Source organism: Parambassis ranga, chromosome 3, assembly GCF_900634625.1.
Source record: "Parambassis ranga chromosome 3, fParRan2.1, whole genome shotgun sequence".
NCBI classification, from domain to species: Eukaryota; Metazoa; Chordata; class Actinopteri; family Ambassidae; genus Parambassis; species Parambassis ranga.
The window spans coordinates 7,654,477-7,675,901 of NC_041024.1; the positions used below are offsets into that span (position 1 = coordinate 7,654,477).

At 39.6% G+C, this 21,425-nt stretch overlaps 2 protein-coding genes across 2 annotated transcripts; one reads left to right on the plus strand and one right to left on the minus strand.

Moving 5' to 3' along the window:
- Nucleotides 1-125: 125 nt before the first annotated feature.
- Nucleotides 126-3,242, minus strand: pcnp (PEST proteolytic signal containing nuclear protein). The gene is made up of 6 exons (XM_028401621.1): nucleotides 3,202-3,242; nucleotides 2,507-2,609; nucleotides 1,685-1,905; nucleotides 1,522-1,596; nucleotides 1,372-1,427; nucleotides 126-1,272 (listed from the first exon to the last, which is right to left on the minus strand). The coding sequence occupies exons 2-6, from the start codon at nucleotides 2,550-2,552 to the stop codon at nucleotides 1,161-1,163; spliced, it is 510 nt and encodes a 169-aa protein (XP_028257422.1). The 5' UTR covers nucleotides 2,553-2,609; nucleotides 3,202-3,242; the 3' UTR covers nucleotides 126-1,160.
- On the plus strand, nucleotides 2,610-8,323 carry stk16 (serine/threonine kinase 16). The gene is made up of 8 exons (XM_028401619.1): nucleotides 2,610-2,722; nucleotides 3,499-3,624; nucleotides 3,800-4,019; nucleotides 4,106-4,239; nucleotides 5,299-5,386; nucleotides 5,932-6,060; nucleotides 6,170-6,291; nucleotides 6,474-8,323. The coding sequence occupies exons 2-8, from the start codon at nucleotides 3,539-3,541 to the stop codon at nucleotides 6,610-6,612; spliced, it is 918 nt and encodes a 305-aa protein (XP_028257420.1). The 5' UTR covers nucleotides 2,610-2,722; nucleotides 3,499-3,538; the 3' UTR covers nucleotides 6,613-8,323.
- The last annotated feature ends 13,102 nt before the right edge of the window (nucleotides 8,324-21,425 follow it).

The window sequence follows — 21,425 nt, forward strand, 5'->3', positions numbered from 1 at the left end:
TATCTGTTTCCATTACACAGTAGGACACAGAGGAAAAGGAAAAAAAAAAGATGTGCGCTGTGAAGAAATAACTTCATTAGCATTTATTGTAAATCAGTGAAGTGTGGCTTGTTACAGCAGACATGTCAGTTATAAAGATTTATTTATTTCAAATATTCAAATGTGTAGTTTAGAGTTCCAGTTGATAAATCATGTAGATGTAGGTTACCCACAGAGGAAATCAAAGCTTACTTTTCTGATCAAAGGGGATTTCCTAGAAGAGTTTCAGACTTAGGATAAGTCACTATGGTAGATCAGAGAATTGAAGCCATACCGTTTTGGTTCTATTTTTGATGGCGAAGTGAAGAAATTGTAATACATAGTTTCCAACACATATTTTAGCTGACAGGAAACTATTCATAGCTTCAACATGTCCCTCTTCAATCAACCAGAGTCCGTAACTGCACAAACACTGTCATCATGTCTGTATAAAGTTTTGCCTACAGGTGAGCTACCTTTGATGGGTTATTTTTTACAGTGTTGCCAGAGATAAAAAGCTTAAAACAAGCCCAATACAAAACAACAACTCATACAAAAGATGGTCTCTGAAGTGGCACAGCTGGTGAAACAAAAACGGGTTGTACAGGGGTGTCAGGAAAGCAAATTAAACAAAGCATCCAGCCACGTGCACGTCTACCTGCTCTTCAACACACATGAACAAAAACACTCACAAAACACAAATCGTGGCTTTACAAATAAAACACTGTCACACTTTTATGTACATTTTTACACAAATGTAGGCTGAACAACACTCTTGCTGACAGTCACACCTAACCAGCTTCAGATAGGGGCAAGTATATGTCACAAAAGGTATATGAGGGTTGGGAAACAATCATCTTATTAGCCATCAGAAAACAGCTAAAGCAGCTTTTCCACAGTTCAAACTAGATTTTGGCTCTACTGAGCTGCATTTAAGAGGTCAGGTACCACTCAGTTTGGGATCAACGGGTAGTGGTTAGAAACATAAACAAAAGTCAGTCAGTACTCATCAATACATGTCTCAAAACTCAAAAACTGCCAAAACCAAGTCTACAGTGAGGAATCACTCAAGTCTTCGTAAATACTTGACAGGATTAACTTATGTAAAATTATTTATTAATGACAAAATATCTGGAGGTGATTTAAATTTTGTCTGATTGAGCCTTCAGCTTCCTCTCCCAAAGTTTCTGGTTATCTGAGAAGCCCTGCTTGCCCTTGTTGAAGGAATTGGGTCCAGCAGATGTTGGCGTCTCCCTTTAAAAGAAGATTTACACATGTACAGTACAGTTAATTAAAAGAAGAGCTAAGGAAACAATTATTAAGTACATTATGTACATATGAATATATATATACCTGCCAATGTTTTTCATCCTCATCTTTGCTTCTGGAGGCATCTCCTCAGGTTCACTCTGCATGGCAGGAGAAATGCTGAGTCAGTCTCTGAAAACCTGTTATTTGTGCATCCTTTAACAATGACATTTGTGTGTGTGTGCGCACACTTACATCATCATCTTCATTAAAAACTGATGCTAGCTTTGTCTTTTTTGGAGGAACTGATGGTGCAGGTTCTTTGGGTTTCTACCACAGATGAGGTTAAGGAATAACAGCATCAGATACAAGCTCCAATCTATGTATATTAGAATACTGTGCATTTTTACACACTTACTGATGCTCCAAGTTTGATTGATATTGGGTTCGATTTCTTCGACATCTGACTGCTCATGCTAAAGCCTACTTTAGAGACTTTGCGAGGTGCGTCTGCTGGGGACTCGTCTTCATCTTCAGGGTCGAGGTGATGGGATGTGCGTTTGCCTGCTGTCACCTCTCCTCCCACAGTGCTACAAGAGACAGGCTTAGTTTTCACTCTGCCTCCATCCTCCTCCGGCCCTGCTTGAGGCAAGACAACTCACCAAGGTGAACAACAGTTTTCTGGTGACTGCGAATAATAAACGCTATTATTTTTACCTGTGTTGCTAGCCATCAAAGAACCAAAGGTAAATTAGGTTCCACTCTAACATTAACTTGCTGTTTAAAAGTCCACACTGGGACTGTGTATGCAGAGGCAACATTCTTTATAAGACTTTAAATTAACTTAAACGTACTGCACACTACGGATGGGAGCAGGAATGCTACAACTATTGGAAAACAACCTGTGCTAACTAGCTAAAGTTAGCTAGTAACACAATGGCTTGCCCAGCTCTATATTTACAAGCTATCATTAGATTGTAGAAGACAGCCGTCTGTGGCCTCTTTGCGTTTTACCTATACTACGTTAAGATCATGTTTAGCTCACTGCTGTATCGTAAATACCGCAAGTTTTAACTCGTACAGCACATTAGCTAGCTAAGGATACGAGCTAACAGTGAGTAAATCGTAGTGAAGTTCTGCAATGCATCTTCCAGGTTTAACAGATAGCAAACCGAGCTTACTGAAAGTACTACATATTGCTAAAGTTAGATTTTACACGTTGAAACAGCACAAATATCACCTCCGTCATCGGTGCGACCCCTCCTGTTATGCTCGTAATCCGCCATTATTTCTCAATCTTGTCGCCAGTTTCGGCCGCTAGTCTTCTCCGGGCGCTTCGTGCTCTATTTACAACAGAAGAAGAAGAAGCAGAAGTAGAAGAAGAAGAGGAGGAGGAGGAAGTAGAAGAGGAAGAACAGTAAAATGACAGCAAGCTAACTTGTCCAACAGAAAGCTGGTAAGTATAAATACGTAAAAGCACTGTTAGTTAAAATGTGTTGCGGAAAAAAATGTCAGTATGCGGCTAAAGTTACATTTTGGACTTTAGCAAACGTCAAAAACGATGTTGTGTCGTATTTTTCTGGTGTTAGCTTGAAAGTTGCTATGTTATGCTATGCTATAGTACAGGGGTGTCAAACTCAAATTGATCGTGGGCCACTTCAGTCCTTGAGGCCATTTCTTGCATTCTGGTGGATTTTAACAGGTTGTTAAATACCTATTTTACATACAGAAGTAAACGCTTATTTTCCGATTTTGGAATTAGATCGACTAATTCCAGCCTGTAACCCTTCTCCTTATGTCCATCGCAGTTATGGCAAACAACAGATCATCAGCCAAATAATACCATCTACTGTAACTTTAAGTAGACAATAGCTTCCTCCCAGCGTTTTCTTTAAGTTGAGTCTAACATCAATTTAACGTAACCAAGAGCTTTACCGTCTCTACAGTCCCTGGGTTTGCACTGCTCTGGTCTCACAGATACACAGACACACACACACGGCATTTGCGTAAGCGCCTACCTTTGAGCTTTGCTGTTATGTTTACTGCACCAAAGATGAAAGGCATGCCTTTGTGCCATGTGCTATAGTATGTGTTGTGCAAACGTAACAGTTTGTGTTTGACCTATCTTTCAATAGGTAATGATTTAGGCGTTACATAGCAAACAACAACTTTCTATATTATATCTTTCCTTCTATATTCTATTTTAACTTTAAGTTATCTTGTTTCTCCCAGGCCCTTTACAAGCTTGGTGTTAAACAATGCACCAGTCAAGATGGGGCAGACCCTGTGCATATGCTCCCGTGGATCTCTAACCATAGATAACAAAAAATATTACTTTGTCCAGAAACTAGATGAAGGGTAAGCTCATTTTCTGTGTGTGTTTTAACACTTGCAATGTTAAGTGTTGTTTTTGTGTAAGGTAAATTTCCAATAAAATAAAAATATGAACTATAGCACCATTGTTTTTCTCTAAGATTTAAATTGTATTTGTGTGATTCTTCCAAATGTTACGCTCTTGGTGATTTCTCTTCAGTGGCTTCAGCTATGTTGATCTGGTTGAGGGGACGAAGGATGGGCGATTCTATGCCTTAAAGAGGATTCTGTGTCATGACCGTGAAGGCCGCCAGGAGGCCCAGACTGAGGTGGAGATGCATCAAATGTTTAATCATCCCAACATCTTGACCCTGGTTGCACACACCTTTGTTGATCATGGAGGAAAGACGGAAGCCTGGTTACTTCTGCCCTACATGAGTGTAAGTGTTTGCAGCACTCTGCATGACCTGAGCAACTTGATATGAAAGGATCTGATTCTGATATGTTGGTCTGTTTGTGTGAGCAGAAAGGTAGTCTCTGGTCAGTCCTGGAGAAGCTAAGAGACAAGGGGAACTCTATGCCTGAAAAACAGATTTTGCAAATCTTCCGTGGAATCTGCTCTGGACTCAAGGCCATTCATGAAAAAGGTTACGCACACAGGTACGCTAAGCTTTCTCTCCATAAAGACATAGAGGAAACATGGCAAGTTTTGTGCTGGATACAGTGTTAATTTTGGCAGCAATTTCGGATTTAGTTTTTATTTTAGTCTTGTGACTAAAATGTCATTTGATTTTAGTCACGTTTTAGTCATCAACATTTTTAAAGTTTTAGTCTAGTTTTAGTCGACTAAATATCAAATAATTTTAGTCGACTAAATCTGCCGTGGATTTAGTCGACTAAAATTCTATGATATATATTTTTCATGAAATATTTAAGGTTTGATTGTGCAATAAAAACAGGCACAGCTTTAACTTGTGTTATTTGAAACAAACAAATTATTTAATTGCTATTACCTTTTCACAAAAGCAGCAGTGAACAGTGAGCTGCTCTCCCTGAATACACTGTTCAGTCATGACCTTCTTCATGAATCCTCCATAACTACAGCAAAACACTTCAGTGACAGCTTAGAAACAGGTCGCATGCTGTAAAACCATCAGCAGCGGGGTCTTCATTTATAGATTTTGTCACGTGTATCTTTGAACGGAAGTTAAGATGACTCGTCTGCAAATATCGCTTCAGGTTTATTGTTTTTACCGCTGATAGTCGCTCCGCACGGTTTGTAAACCGTCTTGATTGTCTTGAAATTAAACTTGTCTGTGTGTCTGTTCTTCTCCTGTGTTGTGTGACCATGCATGAGGACGCCTTCTTCCAGCATCGCGGCGCAACGTCCTTACACAGAGAGAGCACTTCTGATTGGCTCTCTGCCGCCGTCTCCTGATTCGTCCCTCCCTTTCCACAAACAAAATTTGCTCTGATTGGATCTCGTCTCCATCAATAATTTCGTCTCGTTTTTATTCGTTGACGAAAGTGTCAATCCATTTCGTCTTCGTTTTTGGCACCGTGCGTTAGTTTTTATTTAGTTATCGTCTCGTTTCATGTTTTTGAAGGAGATTTTTTTCATGCATTTTGCACCTGAATACTTAGCAGCTTTTGTGTGTTTGTCCTATATCTTTTGTCAAAACGTTTGCCTGCTTCTCATCACATGCTATCATTTGACAGAGACCTGAAACCCACAAATGTTCTCCTTGATGAGGATAATAGGCCAGTATTGATGGACCTGGGCTCAATGAATCGTGCCAGGATTGAGGTAAAGGGACAAGCTCTATAAAGACTATAAAATATTACTGTTCCGTTTTATAAGCTGTGATACTACTGGTCAAATGCTAAACTTGGTTACAGAATCCCAAGTAGTTGTTTGTATTCAGCATAAGAAATAATTGTAGTTTTGTGGCATAAATTGTCTTACTTAGCATTGCTTCTCAAAGATTGTCTTTGCCTCTAGATGGCAGAATAACCTTCTTTATGCTAGTGAACCTCATTCAAATCACCAGACGTCCCTAAAGCAGAATATTAACATAACAAGTACAAATTCTCTTATAAATTATTGTTTTAAGCAGACTTTGGCAGAATTGCTTTTTTTAAGAAATCGAAGCGTCGTCTTCTAATGATGTTTTTGTGGCTCACTTCTTATATTTGTGAAGATCCTATAAATTTTCATCTTGCTGCTGTTTATTGTGTCATGTTCATATTGTTCAAGCTTACAACTTCCAGTTGCAACACTCACACTGGACACTCAGAGCACCATGCTGTAGCGCAACTTGCCCTTCTTGAGGTTTTAAATCAAATCCACAGGTCAGAGGATCCAGAGAAGCTATGACTATACAGGACTGGGCAGCCCAACGGTGCACCATTTCCTACAGGGCTCCGGAACTCTTCAATGTAGAGAGCCACTGCATTATAGATGAGCGAACTGATATCTGGGTAAAGCTTCATGCTTTTGTGTGCATTTTTTTTTTAAAAGGACACTGGTGAAAATTGCTGCGCACCACTAACCTTAATTTGTTTTTGTTATATGGTCTTCGCGTTCTAGTCACTTGGCTGTGTGCTTTACTGCATGATGATGTTGGAGGGGCCTTATGATCTGGTATTTCAGAAGGGGGACAGTGTAGCCCTGGCTGTGCAGAATCCAGTGACCATCCCCCCATCTTGCAGGTCAGTCTTCAGCCTGTGACTTTATCCATCAGTGTAACACGGATGTTTTGACATATTGGTTTGGAAGCAGCCATAATAAACAAAAATGCCTCTTGTTCTGATCTGATCTGTTTTGAGCAAACCAATCGTGTGCACAGTTTGAATGGGTTTTGTGTCACTAATAAAGACGTTTTTTTGTTCAGTTACTCAGAGGGCCTGCAGATGCTGCTGAGCTCCATAATGGTGTCAAATCCCCAGGAGAGGCCTAACATCAACTGGGTTCTTGACCAGGTACAGGACCTGCAGAGTTGCAGCCCCAACACCCAAACCAACATGGTCTGATCTTGCACGGTGCACTAGATACGGGGGTCATGGAAAACTTTGCACACATAAATAAATGTCCCCTATTTCCTAGCTTGAAATAATTCTTTTATCATTTTATTTATTGACTTAAGTGTAAAAGCCCAGGTACATTCACTCATATTGGGGAGCTTGGCAACACCTATGTGCTCTGACTGGTCCAATTCAGTCCATCATATGTTTATTATTATTATTATTATTATAGGCCTCTTTTTGAATGATCTGTAGAATGTGAGATGCCTTAAGTGTAATTTAAGCAGGAAGTATAATGCGCTTAGGAGTGGTCTAATCCTGTGTCTAGTTTATCCTGTCATCTTAAAAAAAAATTTAATGCTAAGGCAAGGTCACCGGCTAGTGGTTGTAGCAAATATGCATATTTCTAGATCATGAAGAGTTTTCATCGCAAAAGTTTAGTTATACTTTTTTGTTTTATGAGAAAGGGATAAGATAAAGGTTTTGCCAAATTTTCCACTGGATGAGAGCTACCTGTGTACATATCAGATGACATTCCTTACCAAGAAAGAACACAGTGCAATTTCTTTTTTATCTTGACTCTTCACTTTCTTGTGAGTGTTATAATAATTAGTGTGCAACTTCAGCTTTTCTCCTCACCTTTATTCACACTCTTTTTGCTTGAAATTAAGATGTAGAGTGCTCCTCACTTGCAGTACTGCATTTGAACACACTAAGGTGCTCCACCATCACAACCATCTCTACACACATAGTTAGTAAAGACTTTTTGTCAACTTTAGAAATTATATTTTTTCCTTATTTTAACTGTATTTTTTTTAATGGTTAAGTATTCTTCATTCCATTATGCTTGTGTTTTAATTCTGTGTGAGTGTGGGCTCATACTTTTGTTCTCTCAGGGTACACCCACACACCGAGTGGTACCTTTAAAACTAATATTAGACAATGTTATTTTGTTATTTTGGGCATTTAAATTAAGTTGAGTGTTTTTGTGACTGTAATGCAGTTATATAGGTTGTAACCATGCTACAATACAGACTGTCCTTAATAGTTAACTTTACAGTTAGTTGTTGGAATGTGTTGGAATGGAAACTGACAAACTGCTGATAAATACTGATATTATCTTTTAATGCAAAGTTTGGACATGTGAAGTAATTCTGAAGTTTTGTGTGGATGTTAGTGGCAAATCATTATTATTGATTTGATGCTGCTGATAAGTGAGATGAGAGTACCTTATTTGATTATGAAAATGTCTGTTTAACTTATCTTTTCTATTCACTGCACAGTAAAGGATAAATAAATATTCAACATGTAGTGCTCTGTATACAGTTTTTAATACAATTCAGAAATAAAATGTCATCCCTCACCTAAAAAGTCATCTGTCAAGAAAAGCATATGAGTCAGTATTTGGACGATAATTGGCCTGGTACAGTGGTCCCTCACTATAACACGGTTCACCTTTTGCGGCCTCGCTGTTTCGCTGCCTTTTTTTGCAATTTTGCATGATTTCTTTTTTTATCAGCGCATTGTGTTCTCCATCCTGATTGATTGACAATGGTCTACAGCCAATCTCCTCCATGCCGTGTCTCCTGTACAGTACAGAATGCGTACTGAAAACAGGTTTTGGTTTAATTCTGTAATACTGAACTTGGGAGTGTTTAAACAAGAGAGAAAAGTGTGAAAATGTTCATGCATGTTTGAAAAAGTGTATAAAGTGTGTAGTAAGGGGTTTTACAGCCTTAAAACATCTATAATAAAAAATAAATAAAATAAATAAATAAAAAATAAAGCTGACTACTTCACAGATTTCGCCAATTGCGGGTATATTTTTGGAACGTAACCACGTAACCATAAACAAGGGATCACTATGTAGCAAAAATGGCTAACTAGAGGGTTTAGCTCCACAAAGCTAATCCATGAAAGCTAATCCATGAAATCTTCACCTACCAGTCTGTTAATCTTTACACCTGATCCATAGCATAATAAGCTGTCAAAGTCGTACACTATCCTCATTCAATTTCATCACAAAAAGCCAGATCCGTGTAAAATTTCTGCGTGGTTCGTGTTGTTTGTTTTTTGCGATGTGTCTTTTTGCTTATCTCCGACTTTATGCGGTCTTCTGTCGTAACCTCAAAATATGAAACGCCATTAGTTAGAAATACTGATGGTTTTTTTCGGTTCCACAGCAATGATAAATCTTCTGCTTTCTTAATTACATTGTCTCATCCTCGGATGCATGGCATGATAACTACAACATTCATCTGACAGCACTGAGCCCTGGTGGCCATTGTCTGCATCTCTCTTTGTGTTTGTGTGTATTTGTGGGAACATGCTTATAAATATATATGAAACTGCTCATGTAGCTGGATTTACAACCCCAGGAGCCACTCACCTCAGTGAGATGTTGCTCTTCACCACTGCTCCAATTACATTCAAAGGTAATTCCAACCTTACTACTCACAACCACACAAACATGAGCAGTCATAAAGTACGCACAACACGCCACATATTTACAGGACGCCCTTTTATACACAAAACACCCCAAGGAGTCATTACGCTTGAATTAATAATATCCCATCAGATATTTGTCCTCAAGCCCACCTACAGAGCCCAGACTCCCTTGGGACAGGGTTCAGGGTGGAGCTGTGTTTATGGGTTCAGCAGGGACCCATACACACATAAACACAATATCGCACTCTGCCCCCACCTTTTATATTCACCATCATTTGCCTGTGAGAGGCTGAATGATGTCATACAACACATGAGCAAGGTCAACCCAATGTCCGTCTACAGTTTAGCACCAATTTGACAGCTTTTGCTTATCGTCCACATACAGGATGCACTGGTGGCTTGTGTCATGTGTATGTTCCATTTGTTTCCCAACCACAGCCTTCAAACACTTTAGCTCTCACGGCATAAAGCATCTGCAGGCTTTATTGATTTGGCGATGAATCAATTAGTGAAATATTTAATTAGCAAAGCATTATGGGTCAGTTCAGAGCTGCTCCCACACTGCAGTGTTCCCAGGTCTCTTTAAATCATTTTACACATATGTTTGGAAGCCATGTGGATTGAAAACGACTACACAAAACTTTTAGTGATTTTGGATGTGATTCCAAAGGAGACCTTGTAAAGTCACCCACTAAGTTTCTGTTGTGACTTCCCAGATGAGGGATCTTATTTCTTTAAAGCTTTATGTGTACAGACTCAGAACTTCTGCTGTCACTCAAGTCCAAATTAGTCTTGGCTGCAGCTGAAAGAGGGAGAAATATGGACGTTACGTCTGCCCTGTTGAGTGGATGAGTTATGACTTATGCTTGTGATCGGGGAGTTCGCTCCATCCAGGAGCTTTCTGCGCACTCATTAATTCATGGGAGTGTTTGGGTTAAAATGCATAATGAGTTCATTAAGGGGGATTGGCGTAATCAAGAAAGGTATTGCCTTAATTACTGGCTCAGTGCCAGATCTATCCTTTCTGTGTGAGCCCGGCAACCCACCCTGTCCACAGAGCTCACTAATTTAATTAAGTGTACAAAATGCTACACCCTAACGTCGCCCTTGGGGGCAATTATGGCACGGGAGATTGAAAGATCCCTGCCGGGGGTATTTTACTTACTGGCAGGAGATTGCCTGTGTCAGTTAGCTGATTGCATTGATTATATTGATTTGTAACAGCTTTTCGGGTAATTTCATCTGCAAAGGTGAGAGCAACACATTGGCCCAGGGACTTTTTTATTTATTCTTTCTTTATTTAGACGCAGGACTCTTTTGCCAAGTGATTAAATGAAATGGAGCTCCACAATAAGTCTTTTAAAGTGGGAGTTGGGGAAGGAGGATCGATAGTTTTTATTTGCCATATCAGGTCAGAACAGGTTGGATGTTATGAATTCTTCATCACAACTCTTTCTCATACAGTGTAACTGCATGGCTGTGCTGAAATGGCAAAAAAGTGACTTAAACCAATGCTAGGAACGCTCTACTTGACCCGAGTGACCCGAACTAGAGCACAGGGGTAGATAGCCTAGCTTTGTGCAGTATTTGCCTGCTGTTTAAGGCTGTACTATTCAAGTTTTTAAAGAATTGACTTCCCATAGAACTGGCAATAGAACTATAGTTGTATGCCTTTATGCAGACATGATGGCCTTAACAAATACGGTGAATTTATGAGACCAGTCTCACAGAAAAAATAGCTCTGCTGGTGTGCTGAATATAATAGTTTTACAGTAAATATATACAGTAAAATTTGAGATGCCTCTGTTTTAGGGGGTGTTGTTTGAGCAGGACACTAGTTTTGTGTCTATTTCACAAGTCTATTTTTAAGTCTATTTCAGAATATGAGTTGTTCCTAAAGCTAAATAGTTTTAATGCCTAAACTTAACCTAAATGAATGCAACAATGAATGCTTAAACTCACAAGATCCTCCAGAATTCTAACATGTTGACATGTGTTGCCTCAGGTAGCCTTTTTTTGAAACTGCGGACTAACGTCAATGATACATTTTAATGTGAGACTAGGTTGCATCATCATCATACTGTATGTTGCATCTGAAACTAATAAGTCAAATCTGTTTGACACTTTCCTAATAATTTAGACTTTCACTACAGAATTTACACTCATCTCCTTATTTCTGTCTGTGTGCACTTGCTTTGCTGTTAGCTAATAAGCATTAGTTCAAACTCAGTAGTAATAATAATATTACCAAATAACAAGATTTTTACCATCTCACCTGTAATTTACAACTTGAGCATTGCATGTTTTTTTTCTGTCGCTATGCCTGCATTCTAATTTGGATTTTAATACAGTAAACAGGAAAAAATATAAATATAATGGATTGATTTCATGCTGACAGTTTGTATTTTCCACAGAAATAAATTGCAGTTTTACAGACCTCCACACACTGCAGTTTAACAAAACACAAGCAAATGAATCAATTTTAATAGCTGTAAAGTATATTTATACATGCAAGGATGGTTTGTTGTGTACTGAAGCATAGAATAATGTTTAGTCAGTGTAAAGGGGGATGCACATGGGCGTACTGATCAGCATTTTTATCACTTTGACAGCACAGCTTGCACTTAGGTTAAATGCAAAGAAAACTGCAGGTTTTCCCTTTGCTTTGGTATTTGTGGCGCTGCCCGTTGTGTTATTTGCTTGTGTTTTACTGGCTTTGAATGCCTTCAGTTCTGCCAATTAAAGAGGGAAATGTGCCCTCACATATTAGTTTTAATTGCAGGCCTGTAACCTTTGCTCAGAATGGCAAAGGTAAAATAGAGGCTAATAGTTTGATGAGCAGTTCATCAGCGCTGATTAAGAGGATGGGATGATGAGATAATCCCAAGGTGGCGTGGTCATTAAAGGTGGCCAAAGAAGAGGAAATTAGCTGATTAAACAACTTTCCACCCGGCCAATGCCAAGCAGGCAGGAGGGAGGGCCTGCATGGGTGATGGATGAGGAGGCGTGGTGGAAGCGTTTATGTCGCCTGTCGGTAGAGTTGTCACTGAATGAGTGAAGTGTCTTCATCAATTTGGAGCCATTATCATGTCAAAAGGAGAGGGTGGTGCTTGAAGGTGGGGAACAAGTTGGAGGAGGAGAAGAGCAGAAAGCCATCTGCATACTACAAGCGTATTCATTTTCAAACACACACACACTCCTCGCTCCTGCAGCCCCTCCTCCCAGGCAGGCCAGTTTACCGTAAGGCTGTTTAATTTTCCTGAAATAGGGCTGTGACAGCTGTGTCATGCTGATGAGAAGGTGCTGAGAAGAGTGGCAGCCTGTCACATCTCATCTATCTCAGCTCCACTACCACTGAACCTCCTCCTCCTCCTCCTCCTCCTCCTCTTCTTCTTTGCTGCTCCCTGTGCTGTTTCACTCCTCCTTCTAAAATATCTAACTTTTTCTCCAAATAAAGGCAGTACTTCAGTCTGTTAAACTGCTGTGTGTGTGGGAGGGGTAGTAGTTGATGCAGGAAAAGGACAAAAGTAATAACTGGGAGCTGTTTTTTATTTCACCTGCATTGATTGTTATAGGTCTCTTTATCATCTGACCCGGCACAATTATGCCAATTGGATATCACAGTGACACCGTGAGGTTGTGAGGGGACAGTAAAATGAAACAGTGAGAGGGGGATTAAAGCGTGTGTGTGTTTGCAAAAGGGGGAGGAACAGCATGGTAGATGAGTGTAGAAAATACCCTGTTGGTGGAATATGCAACACTTAGCATGTATTACTTTTCAGGGAGAAGGACAACAATTTAAATATTAGTGATGTCATTTCCACCCGTCAGTCATGTCAGGGTGCAATAAATGTGGAGCCATTACATAAATGAGATGTTGACGTGACCCTCTATATGCATGCATGCATGCAGACACACACACTAGTATGTGTATTATATGTAGTTTTATATAAATAGAATACAAATTTAGCCAATAACCTAAATAGTTCACTCAGAGCTTCTAACACACCAAATCTAAGTGTGTTAATAAATGAAGTAAACCAGGGGTCAACATGAGATTTAAGTTCTTGTATCACAAAGAAATTTGCTGCACACTAGCTCCTTCATCAGCAGTTAGCTGGATGGATACCATTTAAAACAGAAAAGTACCCTAGTTGCTTGTTTAAAAAAAAGTTGAGGAATATTTAAGATAAAACTAAGTATTTTAAACTCTGCTAATACTCCTGCTGCTCTTGTCATCAGCGAAAGTGCCTCAGGTTACATTTATTGAAATAAATGTAACAAGCAACGCATCAATAAACATAAGGGAAAAAAGAGGGACAAAAAAACAGCACATTAAAAATATAGTGTTAATGTTAAATATATAAAAATGTTTAATAAATCAAAATGTGATCTAATCTGATTATAATGCACAAACACAGTATATGCTGAAAGTGTCAAAGGGTTGCTGCTTATATATTTTGCATATTTGCATAGAAATCTATATATTCCCCTTAATTCAGTTTCCAATTTGCCAGATATCCTACTAATATCCTTTGCATTTCTTGTATTTGATTAGATAAACATATTGAGTTTCTTTGATCAATCAGTTAAAGAACCTCTTCAGAACATCTGGAACTTTTGACATTTGGGAGAGAGCATCAGTTCCTGCATTACGTTTAATACAGTTGTCAGGAATAATTGTATTAAAAAGAGTGCCATTTAACAAGTGTAATATACTGTAAAGTCTCCAGCAGACAGTTACTCAGTGACAGTTTTCATTTGTTATTAATGGTCTGGGTTTGGGCCAGAAGGTAGAGAAGACGACATGTCTCCTCACAGTCCTCTACAGATATCACTGTCTTCCATGGAGAAATTTTCCAAATCTTCCTCTGTGGAGCAGACTTGTCTCCACGTTCAGCTTTGTGTTGCGTGCTTCTTATTGTAATTTTCGCCATATTTCTGTGCGCTCACCTGCAGCCGCACACGGCCATGTTAGTTCATGTGTAACCTTCACAAACAGTGGATGGAGCCACTGTGGCTACGCCTCAGCCCAGGACTGTCACTATTAATGATGCCCGCTGCTTTGATGCTGTCAGCCAGACAGATTACCCAGCTCTTAACCCTCTTTTGAACCCAGCATGCCACACAAAAACTAGCCGTACGCCTTCACACAGTGCAAACACTTATTCACATTAATGCCACTTTATTCACTGCCGTTACTGTGTGAGTGGAAGAAGGATGCATTTATTTTGAGTCAGCATTAGGATCATGTGTCACTCAAACTGAAAACAGGCTGGATTAGAAAAAGGCCAACAGCTCAGGGAAAGCACACACACTTAAAAGGGCAAAAGCAGCAGCATCATATGTCGATTAGCTGAGCAGTCCTGGGAAAGCAAATACAGTTATTACAAAAAAATAGATTTGTTGCCACAGTTTCCAGCTATTCCATCTGTCAGAGGGAAGCAGAAGCAGAATGCATATTCTTACAGTGTGAGAGTGGTGGCTTCATCCTTTGGGGGCAATAAATGTCTATGCACAATTTAATGGCAATTCATCTAATATTAGTTGAAATATTTTAGTCCAGACCAAATAAGAAGACGGATTGTTTTTTGTTCTTTCATCACAGTGACTATAAATACAGATATTTAATTATGATTAGTTCTATGTCTTTTCATTTTAATACACTATTTCTGATGTTTTTAAATGAGGTGGAATGAATCTCAGCAGAGTGATCTTGAAGATTGATGTGTAAAGTCTTATTAGAACAGCGAACTGTTTTTCACTTTGCAGTGCACAGAGCAGAGGTGGGAGATGCAGGCACCCAAGGGGCGGGGGGGAGGTGGGGTTGGAAGGTCAGTGTTTCTCCTGCCAGAGAAGGGAAGGCAGCCTGTGTAGGTGTGGGTGGGTGGAGTGGGGGATTTAATTAGAGCGAGTGGCTGCATCCCCCTCTGGTGTCCTGCTCCGAATTACTACTTGCTGCCAAGGGTTAACTGGCCTGATAAATGGGATCAGCCACACTTAGACACATACATGCATAGACACCTGTGCAGTGGAGAGGGGATGACTAAGGCTTGAATGATACTAATAAAATGGGTGAAGATGTAGGTATTAAAACAGCATGTAGCCGACACAGTGTTTTCTTATGCTGCACTCAGATTAACACAATGTAGCAGCAACATCTATTTGTCATCTGTCTGTTTGGTAGATAAAACATTTCCTTAAAAACCAGTTGATATATTTAGACAGTTTTTAGCCACGTTCATGGGATGGCATTGTCAGTTGATTAGTTTGATTGCTGCAAAACAATCACAAGATGTTGCTCCATCAAACTTCATTCACGTCATTTCTGCACGCCAGGCTGTTTCTGAGTTTAACATTGGTGTGTATTGCCTGGCTCAGAGTGAGTGATGTGAGTGAGATTTTCTTGTCTTTAACCTGCTGCCATGCCTGCACCTTTTATCTGACAGGCATCATTTTTACACCGTTTCAAAGAAATGCTTGTTGGCTTTCTGACGATAGGTCTCACAAACTTGTTTGGTCTCCTGAGCCAGCTGCTCAGGGCAAGACCCAGGTCATTCTTCCAGTAAGGCGTAATGTAAAAATTAAAAGAAGGGACCAAAAATAGAATTTTATCATTGCACTTACTGGAATCAGTTTAGCTGAAAGAATGGTGTCCTGAACTCAGTTGCTAAGTCTGTGTTAAAACAAAGATGCAATAGTCTCTAAACTCTCCATTTTCTTCTATTTTATTGCAGTGGATGCAGACACTGAACAGTGGGATGGATGGCAGTGTTCATTTATAGCCTAATGTTGTCTTCCAGTGTTATTTTTTATTTATTTATTTATTTTTTGGCAGCATTGTAGAAGGTGAGTTTTGGTTTTAAAACAGATCAGAAACTGTTACTGTACATCTGTGCCAGCGTGAAGATCAACAAGTCCAAAGGAAGAATAGAAAAATACAGTTTTTCCAGTTTGACATTGATAAGGTCATTTCATGCAGGTGTTTCTCTGTGTGAACACCCTGTCAAGAAGGAAAGTAGCTGCTGAATGTTCTGTGCAGAGTTTTTTTTTCATAAATCTTCTGTCTTAATCAAAGCGGAGGCTGTGTCTGTTAATAACTCAGTGTTGCTGGCCTGATGGCAGAACACAATGCACCTAATGGAACAATTTATTTCCATAATGCTGCATTGACATGCAGGCACACAGGGAGGGGGAGAAATAGAAGAGGGCCCTGGAGAGGAAGCTGTAAGAAAGCAGAGAGGACAATGATGGAGGACATTACAGGAGAGTTTTTAAAACATTACTGTGTGTGTGTCCACAAAGGACTTGTAGGATTTGCATACATACACCAATAATGTATACATTACCTGCATTCTTATTTATATTCTCTTAATCTCTCTTAATCCTGAATCCAATTGTAAGTATGACCCTAAAGCGAACTGATACAAGCCTCTGTGTGGATTTCCCTAAGTTTAACTTGAACAGCAACTTAGGCGCTGTTTTTATTACAGTCTTTTCCTTTCAGAACACGACTTTACATTGTGCTTAGAAAGAGTATGGTGTAAGACAGAACAGGACATGATGAATCCTTTAATCGAAGTCCTGTGTTTTGTGTCGGACACAGTGTCAGACAGAGCAGAAGACAGATCTCTCTGTGACTGCTTCATCATCTCAGGTTGTCAGGACCTCTGACAAAATGGCCAATTATGGAATTGCTAATTCCTCACTTAGTTCACGCCAAGCCAGTCATAGTTTGGCATATCTGGACCATTTCCCGAAACTCAACACTGAAATAAATGTGCAGAGACTTTCTTTAATGTCCTTTAATTTTATGGGTATATTTATATACTTGTTGTTGATAGGCCAGATTCTACATTTAAACATAATCCCACCCTTGGCTAGAAAGAGGTATTACATTATAGCAGGTTAGCATACTGATGGTATTTCTTGCTGTGTGGGATAAAGGAAGTCAGCAGAATGAATGGATGGATCTGACAGTTTTCCCTGTTTGAAAGTGAATAATTAAAGCAGTGAGGCTGGATATTTTGACATAGCATAACATAATATCACTAAACATAACTTAAAATTAGAAAAGACATGTCAAGATTTTTATTATATAAAATAAGAGCAGACAAAGTTTGAATATTGACATTACTGAGGTGGAGAATTTGACCTTCCCTGGTTTTTTGTGACAAGCTGACAAACAATGATTTAGGCTGCCTTAAAGATTGAGCATGTGTTATTTATTGGGAGGAGGGGCCACCTATTCAAAACAATTAGCACACTGACAGAGAGGAATGAATTCCCTGACCTCCATACCCTTGTAGCTGTAGATACAACAAAACTAATGTACAAAGAGTGAAGAAAAGGTGAGTGAATGAGGCAGAGACATTTGTATTCAAACCATTGAAGGTGAAAGCTTTGGTTATTCCTTCAGCAGATCAGCTGATTGTGTTTTGCTGTGAGCCATGATGAACATTTTGCCGAAGCGTCTGGTTTTGAATGAAAACTTGAAGAATGGAGCTTTGTTATTTTTCTCAATTTCTCATCGTGTCATCTGTCAAATGTGCTAATCTGAAGCTAAATGAATCGACACCTGGCTATTGGCAGTCTATGAGGTTATTTTGGCCGTTTTGTCACTTCATCAGAGCTTTGCTGGCAAAGGACCTGGTGCGACCACACTCTGTCACACCTCTGACGACATTTTGATCAATTCAGTGCCATTAAAATACACCACAATGCCGTGATTTACCTCCGCCGCAATTTCATAGATTGACAAATCTTAACAGTGCCCCATTAGTCTATTGACAAAGTCTCATGACTGATCAATTCATTCCAATTTTTGGAATATTGATTGCTTTCCACAGAAATTACCCGATGGGAGGTGCCACCACACTAACATTACTAGAAAGAGGTTCATTTGCTTAAAAGATTAGCCTCATGTGGGATTGAATTTGGTTTTTAATCTGCAACATTAACATTAAGGTATTCACAGATGTAGTGACACAAAATGTGAATAATTTGGTTGAATTGAAAATATAAACTGAAATGTTCCTATAGGTCATCTGCACATGCATGTCATATGAATGAGAAGCAACCTGGAAAGCATGCAAGCGAACAAGATAATAATGACTTAATCCATACTTGGTTCATTCTAAACTGCAGGTGCAGGTTTGTTGGTGTTTTATTAATACGTTTTCTGCCAGTTGAACAGGAGTTGTTCTGTCTGTGCTTCATTTGTCACTGCTTGTCTCACCTCTGTAACCTTTGGTTAGCGTTAACAGTTAAATTGGGCAATAAGGAGGTATTACCTGAGTGCTAATGGCAGCAGACAATCTCCTTGCCAGACTTGCCATGATGAGCTCTAGCTGTATCCCCCAAAGCATCATTTAGATGTAGATTTAAAAGTCGATTTAGAGCGCACAGTGGCGATAGAGACACTACGTTTGTAACATGCTCGTCGATACATAGAGAGGAGAAACGGAGAGTAAACAGTCGACTGGCGGATACCTTCAAAGCATTTGATGACTCTGAATATCCTCATAAGTGGTGAGATAATGCATGTTGGAGAGGAACAGTGAGATACCAGGGTGAAAGTAATGATGTCTTGTTGTGGCTGATAAGGTGCGTTTATCTCTGGTCTCCCGTATCTGTGCACAATGGGGCCCTTGTATGGGCGACAGTAAAACTCAGGGCTGTTAGATGGAAGGACCCATTAAATGGTCATAAAAGTCACACTGGACTGGATCATGTTGAAAAGAAGCTTTTGTTTCCAGTATGGAAAAAAGGAACAGGTGAACTGAGAAACAAAGGAAAGTTGTGAGGTTGGAATTCCCCTAGTTCAGACTTTGAGCAAACTTTAACTTTAACCAGGGGTGGATGGATTTGTTCTGTTGTGATTTATTGGATGGTTCTACTTTTTTAAGCTGCCTTCAAACAGCCTGGTAAAGTTTAGGTCAGATTGTTAGTTTACAATGTTGGATTAAAGTTGATTGCAATGTCTAAAATAGGCAATCATCATGTGATATGATGGGTTGTGTTTCCATTGCCCTGTCTGTGGACTGAACAGACAGTAGTGGTGCTTCTTAACATACCCGTGCTCTCTCACCCAGGTACTTAAATTTGGCACTGATTGGTTTACTGTGAATCAATAATAAAGTCAAACTTCTGTTAATGGCAGAACCATTAACAGAAGGTAAACCAGCCTCAAAATTCTACTGTGGTGTAGGGGCCAAGGACAGTGATGGCATTTATTGTCAGTTGGAAACAGAAAATGTGCACATCTACATGTGTCAAAGTCCATGTTTATTAACCCCTCCAGCCACCTATGTATATTGGCCACCTCTGTGCATCCTCTTTTGTTCCTGTCATAATGTATCGCTTTAGTGTGAGCATCTGATGTTAGTTGTACTTCTGTTTTTCCTTGAAAGCCAGTCTCAGTTAGTTTTTGACAGTTTCCACAATGCCCATTCTGCCCACATCAGAAATATACAATCATTTTTACAGTTTTATTTGAAGAATTGCATTATCTCTTTACCAGCAGCCCACAAACATGCTGACACACTACTGATGGGAGGGAGATGAATGGGAAGAGGCCAAAAGCAGCAAAGACAGACAAAAGAAGATTCACATCCAGTGGGCTAGATGTCATATGGCAAAGCTCAATATTGGTTAATAAATGATGGGGACAGGGTACAGAGACTGAGAGGAGAAGTAAAACTCTCATAAATTAACTTTATCTCCTTAATGAGACAACATTAATTTTGGTCTCAAGGTCCGGAAGAAAGCATGTTGATTTATCATCTGCCTTTAACATTGTGGGAATTAGTCTAATTACCAGGAGTACGGAGAGCTGATTTTCACTTCACAGAAAGCCCATTGTGCACCCGAACCATTTATCAGAGCTGCAGTCTGTGCACTGTGCTTCAGGGCCTGGTGGGAAAGGTGGTGCTGGTCAACACTGTCCCTGAAACCTTTATGTGTCACAGCAGAGCTGAAGGAAGAGCAGGTACAGGAATGTCCTCCCACAAGCAGACACTCTATAAGAAGATAAATCATTCCGCCTCTGCAGTAAATTAAAGGTCCTGTATGCTCCATGGTCTGTATGTCCCATGGTCTTGCGTGGCTTTCATGTGTTTTTGAGCTGCAGAGATCCTGCATTATAACAGCTCCTGAACTTTCTTTAGTCTCCTCTATCAGCTGCAGGAAGAGTCTTATCAATAGGTTAAACCCACCAGTGAGAAACGGTGACCTAGTGGGAGTGAAAAATGTAGACCAAGTCTGCACAAAGACAGCACAACAGCACACCTGGATTACTTTAAGAACAAGGCAGGCTATCTCTGAACTGTGGTAATGATTGAAAAATATGCCTGTAATTGCTGATAAGCTCTTTAATGTTTCAGTAAACTGCTGTTGGTCGCTGAGTTTACTGACGCATAACACGTCGATAAAGTCTGGCTTTGTAGTCAAGGGCCGGCGGCCTCTTTGAAGCAATTGTCCTCACCCCGTGAGAAGGGTGTGCGCTCCATTTTCAGAGTTCTGCAAAAGGTTCAAGAGGGCATGTGCATGTGAGGACATGTGTGGCAGCAGCAGGGCAAGCATGCAGTCAGTAAGATTTCAGATCAGAGCATTTCCACTAAAATGCACCTGCAATCAGATAACTCATCCGATGAGCTACAGCCTGATGGTACTGTGCTGAGCACCAGCAGCAGTAAATCATAATAGTGCTGCATGATCACAAAGACAAATGTTGATGTTTGCATCTGTACCGTTTGCAGAGGTAAAGCCAATTACAGGTGACAGATGATTGATGGGAATCCAATGCAGATATTGAATTACAGTAGGTTATACAGTTGAATCAAATCAATAAAAGTCAAAAATCATCATGGAAAACTAGTTGTTGAAATCTTTAAAGTGACACACAAAGCCACACGACTAGCAAAGATTAGGCCTCATTCATGATGCCAACCCAAAATGACTACAAACCTGCTCTCCTTCCTGAAGGGTGTCAATGCATAAAATAAGCATTATATAGTAACATCTTAAAAGAACTGGTCACATTTAAGAAGCCGTCAACAGCAAATAAGTAAGACTGCAGACCCTCATTGCTAAAAATTGTAACCCGCTGTATGCCATTCAGTTTTTCAGCACTTAAGTTTAAAGTCATGATAGATTTTGCATCAGTCTTTTCTTGCAGTGACACAATTTTCTTTAAAGTGTTTTTTTCACTTGCACAGTGTTTCATGTCTTCTGTTATCATCATAATTACTGTGCCACAATTAAATTAACCAATATGAGAAAAAAATCAGTTATTTTACTTCAACAGACTTTTATTCTTTTTTTTATTATTATTTAATTTATTTTAAGGGCACCATCCTACAAATACCTATTGG

Bases quoted from the DNA above. Each gene is read 5' to 3' on its own strand.
- stk16 (XM_028401619.1), top strand. From the start codon at position 3,539: ATGGGGCAGACCCTGTGCATATGCTCCCGTGGATCTCTAACCATAGAT. The intron at 3,625-3,799 runs GTAAGCTCATTT...ATTTCTCTTCAG, and splicing joins GTCCAGAAACTAGATGAAGG to TGGCTTCAGCTATGTTGATC. The intron at 5,387-5,931 runs GTAAAGGGACAA...TCAAATCCACAG, and splicing joins TGAATCGTGCCAGGATTGAG to GTCAGAGGATCCAGAGAAGC.
- pcnp (XM_028401621.1), bottom strand. From the start codon at position 2,552: ATGGCGGATTACGAGCATAACAGGAGGGGTCGCACCGATGACGGAG. The intron at 1,906-2,506 runs GTGATATTTGTG...TGCCTCAAGCAG, and splicing joins GGGTCGCACCGATGACGGAG to GGCCGGAGGAGGATGGAGGC. The intron at 1,597-1,684 runs GTAAGTGTGTAA...CATCTGTGGTAG, and splicing joins CAATCAAACTTGGAGCATCA to AAACCCAAAGAACCTGCACC.